The sequence below is a fragment of the Equus przewalskii genome, chromosome 13 (genome assembly GCF_037783145.1).
Source record: "Equus przewalskii isolate Varuska chromosome 13, EquPr2, whole genome shotgun sequence".
Classification (NCBI taxonomy): domain Eukaryota; kingdom Metazoa; phylum Chordata; class Mammalia; order Perissodactyla; family Equidae; genus Equus; species Equus przewalskii.
Window position 1 is genome coordinate 44,440,539 of NC_091843.1, and position 18,334 is coordinate 44,458,872.

Here is an 18,334-nt window from a genome sequence, read left to right on the forward strand (position 1 = left end):
TGTTAGAATTTCTGGCTCGTATCACATGTGCTGTATATCGTCGCAAAAAATCATTCAATACCCATTACAAAAGTCTTCAACAGAATCAGAACTGTGATTTCTAAGTCAAGTTCAATGTAATCTTTGTCCCCAAAGATTATGCCAATAATAAATTTAAAAAAAAATACCTGCTCCTCTGGTGTGATTAAAATCTCCTTTAATGATTTTGCATGATTTTCCATTGCCATTGCATACACCACAATGATCTTCCCTTGCAAGAGACCCTAATAAACCATCGCAGCCAACTTTCTGTAACAAGAGAATGACAGTACATCATAAATTGAGTTTTCTCCTTTTCCTTTTTCTTTTTCAATCACTAATTTAGGACAAACCTAGTCTCTACAAACTAGACATATTTAATTGACCAACTAGTAAAATGTCATATTCTCTGGTGCAAACTAATATATCAAGCGCATGTCAAATATTATCTGTAAAGTAACCAAATAGCAAGATAGCGATGAGAGAATTTTTCTTGTATTAAGAATTAAATGATATCCTAAAGCAATTTGGGAAAATATTGAGACAAATGCAAGTTATATAAATCCCAAAGGAAATCACATTTCTATTAAATATAACATGATTAATCTAATTCATTCTATTCAACATAGAACATATATACTTCATCATATGGATGGCTTCACTTCTAAAGTGCTTGCAAAGCAAATGCTGAATATTAAATATTACCTTTTGAGAGCCAAACATAAATGTTTATTTTCATTACAGTTCACAAATAAACTTCTATCCCCACCTTCTTTGGCATCTAGCCCAAGAATGTTAGTAAGAACTGCTGACAATCCACGGCTGCTTTATGAAAATATGAACAGGGAATTTATTTTCATATGCCCCCGGAAGAATTATGTTAATATGAATCTTCTGAGATTAAGCCACTGACTCTTTTCTAGTGAATAATGTTGGTCTTCCATTGATGTTCTGAAAATATGATCATTCTTTGCAAAGTTGTGCATACTCAAAGGGTAGAATTTAATATGTGTATACCGTCAGAAATAAATGGTAGGATTACATAATTACTCCTAATCAAGAAGGAGTTGCTTCTTGATTGCTTCCAATGTAACTGATGATATATTTATTTATAAAAAGTTATAACTATTTTAGACACATTTTAAAAATACTAAATAAAACAGAAACAAAATCAGTGTCTTTTTCTCTGGTTGGTATTGGTGGTATTGGGGTGGGGGAAGGAAGCCGATTATAAAATGGAGCTGCAGGATGATCATCCTGAGAAAGCAAAAATCACATTAAACCTGCATAATATAGCATGCTTTCCTTTTGTCAAGAGGGGTGTAATCAGTGTCAAGAGGTAGACAAAGTAATGCATTAGTGGAGAACTCTGACCAGCAAATCAAAGCTTATTCAGGGGAAAATAAAGAGAATGTCTTTGGATGAAAGAGGTGGCCCCCACAGGAAATTCTCAAAATACAACAAAGGTATACAAAAGTTCACTAAGCAGGAGTCATGCAAAGATCTGGGAGTCCTGGGGTGAGGCGGAAAAAAAAAAATCTCTCCTTCATGTACAAATGAGGAAAAAATTTAGAGTCGAGTTTAGAATGGTTGTGAAATGATAAAAGTACTTTTATTGCTCTATCCCTAACATCCAGCTTGTTTCTTGGCAAATACAATAAATCCAATAACTAATAGTTAAATGACTGAATAAATTAGTACCTAGTAGTTTCTTAGTTTTTTCTAACCCTTGTAACTGGAATATTACAAGCCCGTAAACCTAAAATGAAAGTCAGGGATAGACATAATGCCATGGCTCAATAATCATGTAATTTTAGAATAGGAACCAAAGACTGTGTTTTGTAAGTGGTAGTCTCAAGTATCCACATTTATCAAAATATGCTCATATAACTCCAAAAGTTGAGGATGAATGACTTTGAGAAGGCAATGCTGTTTAACTGGTGACAGGTACCTGAAGTACCACTGGTATGCTGGAGATGGGTGGATAACAAAATACAGAGTAGAGCTTCCTCTAGCCTTTTCCACAATGGAAATGTCAGAGAGCCAAACTGGGTCACCAGGAGAAAACTGTCTATTTTCAATTTCCCTCCTCAGTCCACTCACCAAGGTTGGAATTGTACACTCAGCTTTGGTGCTATATATTTTGTGATAAAACAAGACACTCTAGCCAAACCCAATACATAAAGGGTTGTCAGAAAGAAAAAAGAAACATGTTTTTAATTATATTGAAAGACTGAATGAAGCATTTTAGTTAAAAAGCCAGAATCATAAACTATTCCAATGTTCTCAGAAGTCACAATCCATTTCAGCGAACTTTAACTTAATTATAATCATCAGATTCACATAGCAGTTACACATAATTTTTTGTTGTTGTTGCTCTAATTTTAATATCTACCTAGGGACTCTGTAAAAGATCTGGCTTATACAATACTTTTAAGTGAAAAGCACAGCAATTTAGGGTATTGTATTTTGCATGTACAGTTAGGAAAATAATTTTTTAAAATAAATTCTTTTAAGACATACGCTAATCTGACACATTTACATATAATAATGACGAAATAAGGTTAAAAGCTTTAATTCCATAACATACAGATCTGAAAACAAAATATGTATACGTAAGTACCTGCAATGATATTTTTACAGACAAATGAAAAACTACATTTCAGGTTATTGTCATATTCTGTTAAAGAATAAAGGAAATTAATATGTAATTAGAGTGTTTTTTTATGCCAATGGGATTACATGATTCTGTGATTTCAACTTTATAGCATGCTGGCAAAATACAGAATCTTAGAGCTGGTAAAGCATTTAAGTTTCGCACTGCTTCTAAGTTTTTACCCAGAAGTACACAGACCTCTATTGGTTCACAGATTGATCCATCCATGGTTTGTAATTGTTTTCAAATTTGGCACACATGCATGTGGTGTGCGTGTGTGTGTGGTCAGATGTGCAGTTTTCTGGGAAAAAAGCAAACTCTTCATCAAATTCTCAAAGGAGTATATTGCACAAAGTCAATGACCATTTGTGTAACAACTTCATTTTATAGATTAGTTAATGGGCATATACATATTTTAAACGATTTTTCCCAAGAACATGGTTTCCTAGTGGCTCTCAAGGATTCAGTGCTGCTCCACTCAGATATTTCTTTCGTAACTAAAGGACTTATTTCCCTGCCATGCATGAGAAGTTTATTAGCTGATGGCTCTTGGCCATCAGCGCTTTTCAGAAATTGCCTTGCCTGAAGAAAATTGCCTTTCCCAAGGTCTCATCCCCTTCCTCAGGCAGCTTGCATCCAAACGTGAGTAGACACTGGGGGAAAAATGCCTGGTTTTATCACCCCAAATAGGGACAAGTCTGAAGCGCCATCCCAGCTTCGACGCTCGCCACAGGGTCAGCTGAGGTCCCATGGTGACTGTACCACAGCCATTTCTCCCTGTGCCAATCTTGCCTCCTTCCTCTGCCCACATAGATGTTTATCATGGAAACACTTGGCATTGAACTTCTGCTTATTAACCTTCCAGGGGAAGCCAACTTGAGATAGCGACAGAGCTAAAACCAGCAACTTCTAAGTTCTAGCCTTTGATCTTCCACTATGCTGTTCATACTCACTTTAACAGAATCTCTACTTTTCTAAAGATAAATAAAAAAGAGCACATAAATGCAAGCAGGAGATGCAGATTATTTTTTAAAAGGAAGAGTAAGGCAAATGAAAGGTTTAAGTATTATATAAAAATTGAATGTACATTTAAAAATCAGTTGATTCAAGTATGTTGAAAATACTTTAATATTAAGTGAGTAATAGGACTGATTTTATAGATTTTTGCCACAGGCTCAGTCTTGGACAAAAGACATGGAGAACTGGAGTGTTTGAATTTTTGGTCTGGAATGTTTTGAAACAAAATGCCCAAAGTGTTGCAATTTTAGACCTGTAATATGTACATTTCAGAATAGAAATTTCAGATTCTTTCAGCTAGTAATTGATATTACAGTTTATTTAGTCCAGACCCTTCATTAGACAGATGAAGAAATGAAGTTTCAAGCTAGATGAGACTTGCTCAAGATCACAGTTGAGTCAGGACTACATCCAAATCTTTTGAATCTTCATGCAGAGCTTTCCCCCATACTGTGCAGCTGCTCAATGGTCCCGCAATCCTCCCTCAGCATAGACATTCTCCCTTTGGACGGTCTTACCTGACACCTGCCATTTGCACAGATATCTAATCCCTGATATCCACAAGAAGTTCCATCCATCACTTTTTCTGATAGAAGAATAGGCTGTTCTTTTCCAACAGGAGAGCAAAACAAGGCACAGGGTTTTTCTACACACAGAGTGGATTAAAAAATGAACAAAAGTTACTTCATAAGCATTTTTATTTCAAGGTTTATTTTCCAGAACAGCTGAATAAAAATATAATTTTATGTTAATTGAGTAATGTAATACTAGAGTAGACTATACTAGAGGGTTATTATGAGTAGTAAATGAGATAATGCCTGGGGGTAAAAAGATATTCAATGAATACTGATCTTCTTTTTAAGAAATATGTCTTCAAATTATTTTTAAAACATATCACTTATTTTTCTGGCACTAAACCCATACCGCACACAAACCAATCATTCTTCCTGAAAAATATTTTGCATACGCCCATTTTTTGCTCCTATCTTTTGGAATGAACTCCCTTTTATCTTAAGCACAGATCAGAATTCTGCCTATTTAAGATTTACTTTATTCATGAAGCCTTTCTTGATGTCTCACTTCTAAATTCAAATACATTAATTTTCATTCCTATACATTTGGCATTTTCTAATTGAAAAATTACTACAGGGAAAAAGAAGCACTTCTAAGATGAGCAATTTGTGTAAGATTTTCCATTACGAGGATGTTCAGAAATGCAATACAATCCCACGAGAACATCCACTGGTATGGACAATTGCTGAAGTGCTAGCTAGAACTCATGTCCCTTTATTGCTTACTCAGAAAGCATACCAGTATATACATATCTAGGTTGAGAACCACTGTTCTAGGTAAAGAATCCTTGAATGGCTGGCAGTCCTCTTCAGTGCTTCATTAAGCAATAAGGCTGGTTACAGTCAAAACACTTGCCTGTTATGCTCAAAGAGTGGCAAAATATTTTTAAAGTGCTGTTTCTATTTCTAAGCATCCTTCAGAGGAGCTGTAGTATTTGGTAACACCAGTAGTAGAATTATCCAAATCTGAAACTTCAGAGCAATTTCCATGCTGCATTACTACTCCATTGGCTCGACACCAGTCAGTCCCTTTACTGTTTATTAAGCTCATATAAATAGAATGGAAAATAGTTTACAGCCTCTGACACTGATCTTCGCTTATGTCTTCAGTAAAGTTCCACGTATGCTGATGGGATTCTATAAATACCAAATAACAGCCAGAGGCAGGGAACAGGGTATCACTTTGCAAAGAGAAGACAGACAGTTAAATGAGCCTTCAGAACTGAACATTTCAAACAGTTTTCACATGTGGCTTCTGAATACTGCTCTGAACAATTTTGGGGAGTTGGAACATGGCCTTTAATGTGCATGGTTTTGAAATTTCCCTTTAAGATGCCATTATAAGCCGCAATAAAGCATTTCAGTGTGCTCTCACACCTCAAAGTAGGTTATGTTTATTCAATGACCGCTTACTATGTCATATCTTTGGACCTAAAAACAGCTGCTATAATTGCAACACTTTAAAAGTGGTATATACATAATTCTTTTTCTGGAGTATTCATTGAAGAGAGGAGCAAACCAGATACATGAATAATGTTGAAAGGAGTTTGTCTAGAAAATTCCATTCACATTCCAAGCAAGAATTCAGATAAAAATCTTTGTATTTCTCCTTTTACAACATATTGTCAATTCACTGTGCTTGCTTTAGCTTTACAGATGACATAAACATTTGATACCAATCTTCCTTCCCGGAGCATACCCTCGAGACTGTGACTTTATAGTGATCCATGGAACATGCCAGTTCTTGGCAGGCAGGCTCTGTCTTGATTTAAGGGACCAACCCTTTCCAAGATATGCATTAAACATGGATTTCAGCCAAATTTCAGCACAGAGTATGCAAAATACCTGCATGTGAAAGACATGTATCTTTTTTCTCTAAAAAAATGTTCACTACTGCATTGATACTTTCCACTTCATTATTCTAGCCATAGATTCATGTATTACATAAGAATGACAGAAATAGCCACTTGCATTTTAAGGTGGCATATGTTATGAAGACTTGGGACTTTTAAAAGAATTGTATACTTTAACTTCTTCCATAGTGCTATAAGACATGAAGACTAATTATTATTGTGCATTTTATTCATTACACAGACTGATGTGTTTGATTGACATGTGTTGAAAAATTATCAAAACTGCAAACCTGCTGATTCTATAAATAGCTATTATGGATCATTTTGATGATAAACCTCACTTTATAAGAGTTAGGAGCTTCTTTAATTGTGATTTCAAACAGCTTTAATATTTTAAATTGACTCTCATCCAATTCTGATTTTTTTTAATCTGGAGGGAACTTGTTTCCTATCTCTTACTTCACATATGAGTAAACTGGTTTCAAATGAATTTAATGTTATCAAATCTCACAGCCAGTTAGAGGTAGAGACAGGGTTTAACCCTCAAATGATCAGATGATGATTTTCATGATGTGAATAGTCATATTGATTGTACTTTTGCAATAAAAAGATATTTTTATGTATTCAAATTTATGCAACAAATATTCATTGGAAGCTTAATAATCACCAGACTAGACACTAGGCACACACAATAGGGGGAATATAGATACATTAAAATCTGCCATGACAAGGTGCTCGTGGGGTACTTGGAAGGGGCACATCCCCAATTTGGAGGACCAAGGGGATTCTTTTTTCCTAGAGTACTTGATATAAACTGAGTCCAAAAAATCAGTAGAAGTTTTCAAGATAAATAAATGGGAAGAGAGAGATCAAAGCATAAGAAACAAAAGGTATTATGCCAAGAAACCAGCATGTTTAGGGGCTCAGAAATAAGAGAGCCCAATGTATATGAGAGATGGAATGGAATTTGACCTGGCTGTGCTAGAGACTACAAAAGGGAATGATAGAGATGAGGCAAGAGAAGTTAAAGTGGGGGAAGGCCACAAAAATGGCCTTATAAGGGGCCAGCCCCATGGCATGGTGGTTAAACTTGGAGTGCTCTGCTTTGGTGGTCCCAGTTTGTGAATTTGATCCCAAGCATGGACCTACACCACTCATCAGCCATACTGTGGCAGCAACCCACATACAAAATAGAGGAAGACTGGCACAGATGTTAGCTCAGAGCTAATCTTCTTCAAGAGAAAAAAGAGAAAGATTTGCAACAGACGTTAGTTCAGGGCGAATCTCTCACAGGAGAAAAAAATGGCCTCATAAACCAGGTTATAAAGTTTGAGATTGGTCCTGAGAGCAACAGGACTCATGCAAGGGTATAACTTGGCACAGTGACAGACAGATCTGACCTTTACAAAGACTAGCCTGGCTGAAATGAGGAGTAGGGGCCAGAGGAGGGTGATTCTGTAGTCAGGGAGACAGTGAGGAAGCTGTTTGAGGAATCCAGGTTAAAGTTGGCAGAATCACAAACAAAGATGCCGGTCGTAGGGATAAAAAGGTTTGGACAAATAGGGTTTGCTGACTGATTACAGGTAGATGGGGACTGAGGAAGAAGGATCTGGCTTAGCTTGGTAATGAGGTTGATCATGCCATTTTCTGTGAGAGAGAACAGTAAGAGAAGCAAATGTTGGCAGTGAAAGACAAAGGAAAAGGGAAGCAGGTACATTCAACTGGGAGCATGTTGAGTCAGAGATGAACGGGATGTTGACTGGAGACGTCCATGCAACAGATAGGTAAGCAGCTAAGAAGAGCAGGACAGAGAAACCTGGGTTGGAGATAAATATTTGTGCTCCTTTAGAATATAGATGATAAATGAAACCTAGCAAATGAGTAAGATCATCCCAAGGAGAATATTTAGTGAGAAGAGATGAGAGGCCAGGACAGATCACTGGAAAATTCCCATAGGACACATCATACATTCACTTAATATTTATTAAGTGCTTACTCTGTTCAGGTCCTATTCATAATGCTAAAGATATAGAAATGCATAAAATATGATAACAAGCCCTGCTCTTACAACTATTATTTGGGGGAGGCTTATAATAAACAAATAAAACACAAAAGTATTATCGCAGATGATGATAAATTCTGTGAACAAAGAATAAAGCCGGGAAAAGAAAAGCATTGAGTTAGTATCTAAGACAAGACATGAAGGAGGTGAGAGAATGAATCTCCTTACAGGCCATTAGAAGAACTTTGGACTATTACTCTTAGTGAGTTGGGAAGATATTGGAGAGTAATGAATGAAAGAATAACATAATATGACTGACATTTTAAATGCATCAGTCTGGCTGTTACATTGAGACTGAAGGAGGTACAAGGGCACAGGCATAAAGACCAGTTCGATAGTTTAAAGACAGGACTCATGAGACCTTAATGATATTTTGAATGCATAGTAAAAGAGAAAGAAAAGAAAAATGATGACTCTGGGGTTTTTGGTCTAAGCACCTAGAAAGATGGAATTGCCATTTATTAAGAAGATTGCGTGAACAGAAGATCGTGCTATTATTTCCTCTCAACTGTATATTTTGAGGCCATGTGGAGGAAGAGAGCATGACATGTTTGAGACCAATATCTGGCGTGCAGAGTGAAAGGGAGCAATGTTTTAGATGAGGCAGGAGATAAGTGTAGGAAACAGACTGAGGGCTCTTCTTGTGCATGTTGTGCTATGCAATTTGGTGTTTACCTGAAGAATTATGGGAAGCCCGTGAAATGCTTTAAGTGAGAGATCACTATGATCAGATTTGCATTTTATATAAAGATCTCTAGAATGCTCTATGAAGAGTGAATTGAGGGAGGAGAGTAGAAGCAGAAGGACTACTTTGGAGTCACTACAGGAGCCCAAGCAAGAGAATCTGAAAACTGGAGGTTAGAATAATGAGAGTGGAGATGGAGTAGAGAGATATTCAGGAAGTGAAATACATAAAACATGGTGATGGATTGGATATGTCAGGGAGGAACATGGAAGTGTTAAGAATGACATACATCTCTGGCTTGTACAATTGAAAAGCTAGTATAACCTTCACTGAGATAGGAGATACAAGAGGATCAGAATTGACATGGATTGGAAGGGTTATAATCATGAGTTTGGTCTTAAACTTGAAGATATCTAAGTAGAAATATCAAGTAGGAAGTTATACATATAAGTTAGAAGCTCAAAGGAACAATATGGCTGAAGAAAAATTGATGAGTTATTTGCATACTGGAAGTCATGAGAATACATGAAATCACTTAAGAAGAAAATGTAGAGTGAACATGGAACAGCATCTGGGATAGGCAGGGGAAGACCACACCAGAGAGAGAGTAAGAAAGCCAAGAAAGTGCTGTGGAATGGAAATCAAGGCACGTGAGTGTTTCAAGAACCAAGGGGTGGCCAATCATTTGAATGTATTTGAAAGGTCATTTGAAACCACTCATGAGGTTTAGTTTCCATGAAAGTCCCTAATGACATTAGTGAGATTGGTGTTGGTGGAATCCAGATTGAAAGTAAGGAAATGGAAGGTTGGAAAACAAATGAATCTTTTAAAAAGTGTCTATGAAGGAGGAAGAGTGTAAACATAGAAACTGGAGGTGGCTATGAACCTGAAGAAAGGTTTGTATTTTTTAGTGGAGGAGTCCTAAATATCTTTTAAAATTGAATGTGAAAAATCATAAAGAAGAGATTAAATATATAAGAGGAAGCAAGGGTAATCACTAAACCAGCTGAAAGGGGAAGATGGGACATTCAGGGCACAGATAGAGCCGCTGGCTTTGAAAGGAGGATCAAAATTTGCTATATAGTAGAAAGCAGGTGCAACGTCTGCAGATATAGTTAGGCTTATGTGTTTGATAGCAAGAAGATGAGGGGTAATCATCTGACGGCTGCTTTCCCCGCCTCCATTATGTAGAGGAATAATCTGCCCTATTGTTTGGCTGTTTCCATTAGTGCATGTATGCTCAGATGCTCACAATGAGAGATGTGTTTTGTCAGATGGGTGCACTGAAATTGATAAACAATGGAATTTAGGCTATTAACAGGCTATTAACAGGAGTGTGATTGAAATGATGGACAGCACAGTCCAAATTGACTAATGGGAGACAGAACGAAAGGAGAGACTAGGGGCATGATGGTCAATTAAATCAGAGAATTCACCACCACTTTTGGTAAAAGCAACTCAAACCCACAGCCCACTGACCATGGGCAAGAACTATCATTCTTAAGTAATAAGGTAGCACATAATTTTCTTAAAATTCTTATTCTGAAATAATTTAAGATTTACAGGAGGGGCCGGCCCCGTGGAATAGTGGTTAAGTCTGCATGCTTTGCTTTGGTGGCCTGGGGTTCTCTGGTTTGGATCCCAGGCGTGGACCTACACATCGCTGATCAAACCATGAGATGGCAGCGTCCCACATACAAAATAGAGGAAGACTGGCACAGATGTTAGCCAATCTTCCCCACCAAAAAAAAAAAAGATTTACAGGAAGCTGCAAAAATAGTACAGAGAGGTCCTGTATACCTTTCACCCAGTTTCCCCCAATGGTTACACCTTGGTAACTATGATACAACAACAAACCCAGGAAACTGACATGGGTATATGCAGTATAGTTCTATGCCATTTTATCACATGTATAAATTTTACAACCACCACCACAATCAATATATTGAACTATTCCATCACCTCCAAGTTCTACCTCATGCCACCCCTTCATGGTACACCCATCCCTCTCCCCGCCACCATCCCTAAGTCCTGCCAACCACTAATCTATCTGTTTTCCATCTCTACAGTACTGTCATTTCAAGAATGTTATCTAAATAAAATCATACAGTATGTGTGTGACCTTTTGAAATTGCCTTTTTTCACTCAGCATAATGCTCTGAAATCCACCAAGTCATTGCACATGTTAATAGTTTGTTCCTTTTATTGCTGCATAGTATCCCATGGTACGGATATGCCACAGTATGTTTATTCAGCTACTTAGAACCTTTTTGGTCGTTTCCAGTTTTTGGCTATTAAAAATAAAGCTGTCACAAACATTTGTGTACAGAATTTTATATGGCTGTACATTTTCATTTCTCTGGGATAAACACCCATGAGTGGTTTTTTCCCTAAATTATATGATAAACATATGTTTAGTTATTTAAGAAACTGCCAAGCTATTTTTCAGAATGGCTGGACCATTTAACATTCCCACCAGCTATATATGAGAGATCGTTTCTCCTCATCCTCACCAGTATTTGGCATTGTCATTCTTTTTTATTTTAGTTAATCTAATAGGTGTGCAATAATCTCTCTATATTTTTTAAATTTATTTTTAAGTCAGTGCTTGTGGTTGTTACGTCAATAAAGGTACAAAAAACAGAGCTCTGAAATACCTAGAACATAACCTGTAAAATAACGTGCCCTAGTCTTGTAAAACATTTTGCAAACCTAGAAGTCTATTTAATGAAGATGGTGGTGATGTGGGTGTTCCTACCTTCATCCATGACAGCTTGCCACTGAAGTACATGCTTTGGGTACGAAGTTCTAACACTATAGGCCTGACATTGCCAGTCTCTGAATCCAGGCAAACCTGCAGGACAAGGTGGATTCTCACATATTCTGTATTGTTTTCTGGGACCATTACAATCCCTTGCTTCAGAACCTAGCCTAGAAAAGATAGTACAAATAATCAATTTTATCTTTTTTTTTAATGTTAACTACTCATTTTAAAAAAATATTAAAAACCACTATATTAACAAGGTATAATCTTTTATACTAAACTAACTTTTGAAAATGTAGACATCATAAATGACTGGTAATAGTAGGAAATCCATATGTTTATTTTTTAAAAATTACATATTTTTTCCAAGCCTTGATCAATTTACCTTCCAAAATACATGAGACATAAAAGTCAGCTTGCCATGAAAATGATACAGAAGAGTAAAGGGCAGAGACTGGGGGAAAAATAGAAAGACTGCAATTCTCACAAAGGAGTTTGGTTCTTAGAATAGGAGATGCCTCTCACATTTTCATATAAATTCTTTAAAATTGCTTGTGAAGGAATTGGGCCACTGAGTCAAATCAAGAGTTAAAGCATAAAGCTGCAAAGACTTCCTTACACACTTTCCTAGGGTCATCCTAGGAAAGGTGGGGTTGAACAAGCTGATCTTGGAATGATCCCTGTCTGTGCTTGTGCTTAGCATGTTTTCGATTTTTATCAGCCTTCGCTTTATGGACATTACTTTTGTTCTCATTCCTTCCCTTTCTGAAGCCCTACCATCTTCCTGTTCTCTCAGTTCCTTTAAATGTTGCTTTGCTTTTTCTAATATGTTTCCCTGCTTAAACACAATATTTTATTTGATTTACTCAAGAAACTACCTTGTGTAGCATTTAATTATTTGTTCTTAGAAAGGCTGTCTTATTTTCTTCTTAAAAGGAAGTTTTATATAAAATAAATAATTTGAGGGACTTTTCTATTTTCTAAAGCTGAGTAGGATTTGAGGGGCTTCTTTTGCTGTCCAACAAGGTTTATCAGTAAAACCTTTGCATTTCAAAACTGAAGACAAAAACGCCCTCCCCCAATCCAGGAACTTTGCGTTTACCCAGGACATTTGCGCTCTCGACTGCTGATCCCAGAACTGCAGGTTCGGCTACAGGGACTCCACACGCTCCACTCTCCGGCCACATGTCCAGGTGCTGGGGTCCTGCTGGTACATTCTCCAGCCTTACACCACTATTCCAAAAGTTATGTCTTAGGTGAACAAATCAGGGCACAATGGAAAATCATTCACTGGCCTATAGAGTCACTGGAATTGTGATTAAATCAGGTCTAGTAGAACCCCAAACACGTGGAATTGAAAAAGACCGTAAATAAATGGGCACTTGCTTATTGTCATAGTAACATAAAGGCCTCGTTTTCCCAGTTCTCATGTCAGATCATACAGTCTTGCCATGAAAACCACACACAGATATTTGTACCGTAGCCCTGAGAATTCAGTACTTGTGACAGAGATAGGATGAAGAGGGAATTTGGGGTTGTGAGCCAGGAAAGAAAAACTAACACATTCTAAGAGACACAACAATTTAAAAGGGAGAAATGAAAAAAGCATTTAAGAATGGAAAAAAAAAAGACATGAATGTTCTTCTAAGATAACCAGGGTGAAGCAGACATTTTAGCAAACTTAGCGATTTTGATTTCAAATTTCAGTGATTCAGGGTATTCTCTTTCCTTGTAATTAAAAAAGAAAAAGAATATGATTTAATTTTAGCACTCTCCTTTATGCTTTTTTTCTGAAAGAGTTCCAATCAAAATCGTGAATTCACATGATAGCCAGTTTTCTTTTGAAAGCTGTTTATTTGAAAGACTTTAGTACTTAGACTCTTTGAGATACCGTCATTTCACTCCAATTATTTTGTAGCTTATTTGGTATCTTTTAACTGAAAAGGATAACCATAAAAGAAGAGAAAGGAGTGTGCTCATTCTCTTTTTTATATTAATTTTTTCATTAACTTTAAACAAAAGCAGCAAAAGAGGCTGTTTCTGTGGTCATCGAGGAATGGTTGCCAAAAGTTGGTGACCTCTTTTAGATTCAAGAAGTTTTAAATCTAGGCTTGAAAAAAAATAAACCTCAACAACTCAGACTGTATTGATATACTGAGATTATCATTAAATAAATTGGGATTTTGTATGAAGATTCAGTCTGAAAATTGCAAAAGGGGAAAAAATAGACCCTGTGAAAACTTTTAAGCAATTTACTGGTTTTAAGGATTTAACAATGTTATGCCATTCACGGAAAAAAAATCAATGTGAAAGCTGTCAAACTTCAATTGGTCAAATTGTTTTGGCCTACTTGAAGGGTGTTTATTTTTCCCAGAGTGCATATCAGAGTTCCTTGCCCATTTAGCAGCAAGCTGGCATTGAAAGTCTGGGCTAGAGTTCACAGCAGACTAAAAATATTCTGGGAAAGACCGACACCTAGACTTGCACATCATTTAAACTAGACCACATCTGGCAGCTGAGGAAAAAAGGAAACAGATACGCAAGCCAATAAGCATACACAAATCAGGAAAATTTAGAGAAAGCATAGTATAATACTTAAAGTTCATCACCTGGCAGATAAACTGATCTCCTGATGAAACTATGAGAACCTGCTTTTATGTCTTCTAGGTAATGCTGTGCCTCAACATAGAGAAAAATGCTAAACGTTTTGTTTAAATTATTATACAATATATTCTACCGAGTTTGTATATAAAATGAGCCTAACGATGCTTCTCTAGCAGCATGTTTTCTTTCATTTGTATTTTTCAGTCTCTAAAAAGATATTATACATGGTTTAAAGAGCTCAAAATTTGTCATTTCTAGGGGCCAGCCCCGTGGTCTAGTGGTTAAGTTTAGCATGTTCTGCTTAGGCAGCCCAGGTTGGGTTCCTGGGAGCGGAACTACACCACTCATCAGCAGCTATGCTGTGGTGGAAACCAATATACAAAATAGAGGAAGAGTGGCACAGATGTTAGCTCAGGGCAAAAAGTCATATCTACTAATTCAATCTGATTTATGAAAATGCTAAGGGAATATATAATATAGACATATAATCTGGGACAGTACGTGACCTAAAAAAAAGAAGATTATATTTCTATTCTCTCAAATTTCTATGTGGCTATGTCTAGGAAGTTCATGATGGAGATGTCAAAAGAAACATTACTCTCCCATAAAATTTTCTTCTACATACATTGTTGGATGAGAGAAGAGTAGGAAAGAAGACAATAAACTCTCTACATATGCAAATTTCTGATTATAAGGATAATACAGTCTTCACTTTTTAAATAACGAATGATGACGGTAACTACAAGAATTGTAATTTAGGAAAGTAAATAACTAAAATATATTATGTAGATTCCTTCAAAGCAGTCTAAAAATTCTAGTAAGTTGGTATTTAAGTTTCCTGCCCCTTTCCCTAACTCTTAGCAAACATTGTAAAAAGAAAATATACATTTCTTGATTTTTACCAAATCATTGACCAATTCTTTCACCTCTGTTAAATGTAAATGTAAACATAGATGATGATTTTATAAAGAGAAAAGGAGAAGAAAGAAAACAAGTTGCTTTCAATTTGGAAAATGCTGTCTGTAAATAGTTGATCAATTCCAATTTTCACAACCATTTTGAATCACGAAATTCTGCAGGCATGTTCTCAGATTTAATTATATACTCTTAGATGAACTAGTTATACAGCTAGATTAACATCAGTAGAGGATAACACATTACAAAATTCCCAGCTTTGTTTCCTGATTTGCAATGTACCAAGCCAGCAGTATTTAGTGCAAAGTTGCAAGTATTCAAATACTTTAGCACTACAGCACTCAACCTCAGAGTGTTGGAAGCTGTTTTCATGATGGCTCCTACAACAGCTGGAGCAGATGGATATTTGAAGAAGCCCACATGGCCTGAGGAACTGAGAAGTTCATTAGTTATTTCAACACACAAAGCATTACAGAATCACTAAAGGAATATCATTACCACAATTATAGGGAACTAAAACATTTTACTTTTGATGAGTAATTACAGTTTTGATTGCTGAAAGAATAAGTTTATTTTAGAGACCTCAAGAATGCAAATTATTCTCATAAATATCAGAACAAAAAATAATAGACAAAAAATTAATTTAGGACACCAAATGATAAAAATGAAGAGATTTTAGATTGCCAAAGAAGAACTAAGTAAGATGAATGGGTTGTGTGATGTATGAAGAAATAGGGCTGAAGATTTCGTTATCTCTGTTTATCACGGCTTTCATGTTTCAAGGATGATGAAAACTATTTCTGGTGCAGAGTTTTATGATCCAAACAATAAATTACTGAGTGTAATACTGTGAGGCTTGCCCATTATACACACATTATTGCATTTTTGTGTATCATTAAACAAATAACACAGACACAGATTCTGACTCTCCATATATGCTCATGGAAAAATATCTGGCACAATCTGTAAACAACTGACTGAAATTTCACAGAAGTTCCCTTTCAAGGAACCATTTTCTTATTGATTGTGTCTAGTGATAAAACATTTCTAGTCGTTTTATTTATATTTTGAACTTAATTTGTACACTTTTTTAAATTAAAGAAATCATAGAAGTAATAAATGACTGCATGCTAGTGTCAAACAATCCAGACATGTCTGGACAAAAGTTATATTCACCCTCACCTCCTATGGCATTTCTCCCATTCACCAATTCCACTTCCCTCCCATGCATTAAGTACTAATTACAGTTTAGAGTTTATATTTACAAGCCATTTTCTACATTTAAAAATATATACTCTGTGTGTGCATATTCACATCCATATACAAACTTTGTTTCTTGAATCTCAAATGATATCATAAAGTATCAATTTTTCTGACATACCTATGTACTAACCACCATGTCTTGTAGATCTTTTCATATTAGTACATACAGATATATATACCTCATTCTCTAAACAGCTACACTGTAACCATTCCTGTACTTATGAATATATTTGTTTTTTCTCATTTCTCACCATTGCAAATGGTACTTTTACACAAGCATTTGTGTGTGTGTACACACACATGCGCCTATTTTTGTGCACATGTGTATTTCCTTAGGACAACATTCTAGAAGTGTAACTGATAGATTTCCACTCTGTTCCTTTTTCAAGTTGATGTGTTTTTCAACTAGCACTCTATATAAAAATTTTTTTCACCACGTAATTCATCCCAAATAATATTTATGTTGTTCTTTTTAAATGTAATAAAAATTCTTGTTCTTCAGAGGCAAGGTTTCTGATCTTACATCTAATGAGTAAATGGATAATCTTTTACTTTTCCTTCACAGAATAAAAACTAGAAAATTATGTAAACTGTTGAACTATTATCTTTTGAATAAATTAATCATAATTAGAAGTGTATGTGTAAATCTACCTACTTCACATTCTTCAAAATAAAATTAATTTTTAACAGCAATTATTTTGATCTGGAAATGTATACTAATAAATTCCAATAGCCTTATGAAACACATTAGGTTAAACAACTTAGACAGTCAAATATTTTACTAATCCCCAAAATGTCATTTAGAATATTTTACTTATGATGCTTGAAGTGACAAGGAAAAATTATACTCAGTGGTTCTCCTGAAACAATATTTTATACCTGAAATATATTCATCAGCTCTGAGAACTTCTACTATTTATGCTATTATTTGTGACTATTTTACTTATGTTTCATTTAAATAGTAAAAAAAAAGAATTCATTTTTTGTTAAAGTAATACATGTATTTGACTTTCAAGATTCTCATAATCAACAACAATAAAAAATAACCACATCAATATTAACAAAACAACCATGGATTTGAAAAAATATAAAAGTCAAAATTAGGATTAGATGAAATGTTGAAATTTTCATATGTACTAAAAGTATTCCACTAGTGTTAAGATGGATACATATACAGCTGGCAGAAGAAAACGTCCTGCCAGTTACACTGGGAGGAGAAAATGCACGTTTAAGTTTCATTTAATATTCTTTTTAACTTTGGGCAACACAAACGACTTACCTTACCAGCGTCACAGTCAGTTCCATCCATTGGTGGATCTAGTTTGGTTCTGCATTCTTTCTCACCTTCTACCTTGCACCACAAACCTGTGCAAATAACATGCTGAAAACAAGGGTACAATAACTAATAAGGGGAAGGTATCATGTTTTTGAGGTTAAGTCAATAATTTTTGAGAAAGCTATTCAGATAGAAAAACAGAAATTATCTGAAGACAAATATGTTTTAGGTACTTTTTCTATTAAACTTATAATTGAAACAGTACATAGTTCATTTATAATGATGGAAAAATTGATGCATAAAAACATAAAATCTGTTTAAAAAATTAAGTCCTTTAAAATTTCTTTAAGTAAAACATGAGATTATGCAAGATTAAGTAGCTACAACAGAAAAATTTATGCTAAAAATCATTACTTATACAATTATATGAACCAGGCTGGAAGAATTAAGTGCTTATGTTTGCGGTATGAATTTAGTGCCTTGTGTCCTAAAGCCTGTCCTCACTTATGCTCTGCTTGATGCTTAAATGCCATGGTTAGTACTTCATTATTTCATCACATAGCATTGGCACTTAACGCAATACATAGACGCTCAGTGGGTATGTTTCCATAAATTGTTATCAGTCATTTTTACCTCAGTATGAATGAGT

At 35.5% G+C, this 18,334-nt stretch overlaps 1 protein-coding gene across 2 annotated transcripts in view; it reads right to left on the reverse strand.

Moving 5' to 3' along the window:
* Window positions 1–18,334, reverse strand: part of ADAMTS19 (ADAM metallopeptidase with thrombospondin type 1 motif 19) — a 236,401-nt gene that overhangs the window by 76,267 nt on the left and 141,800 nt on the right. For both annotated transcript variants that reach the window (XM_070569341.1, XM_070569340.1), the window contains 5 exons: window positions 17,689–17,790; window positions 12,730–12,860; window positions 11,622–11,794; window positions 4,210–4,337; window positions 168–288 (listed from right to left, as the gene is read on the reverse strand). In XM_070569341.1, the coding sequence (XP_070425442.1) occupies window positions 168–288; window positions 4,210–4,337; window positions 11,622–11,794; window positions 12,730–12,860; window positions 17,689–17,790 (655 nt within the window). The remainder of the gene's footprint in view (window positions 1–167; window positions 289–4,209; window positions 4,338–11,621; window positions 11,795–12,729; window positions 12,861–17,688; window positions 17,791–18,334) is intronic.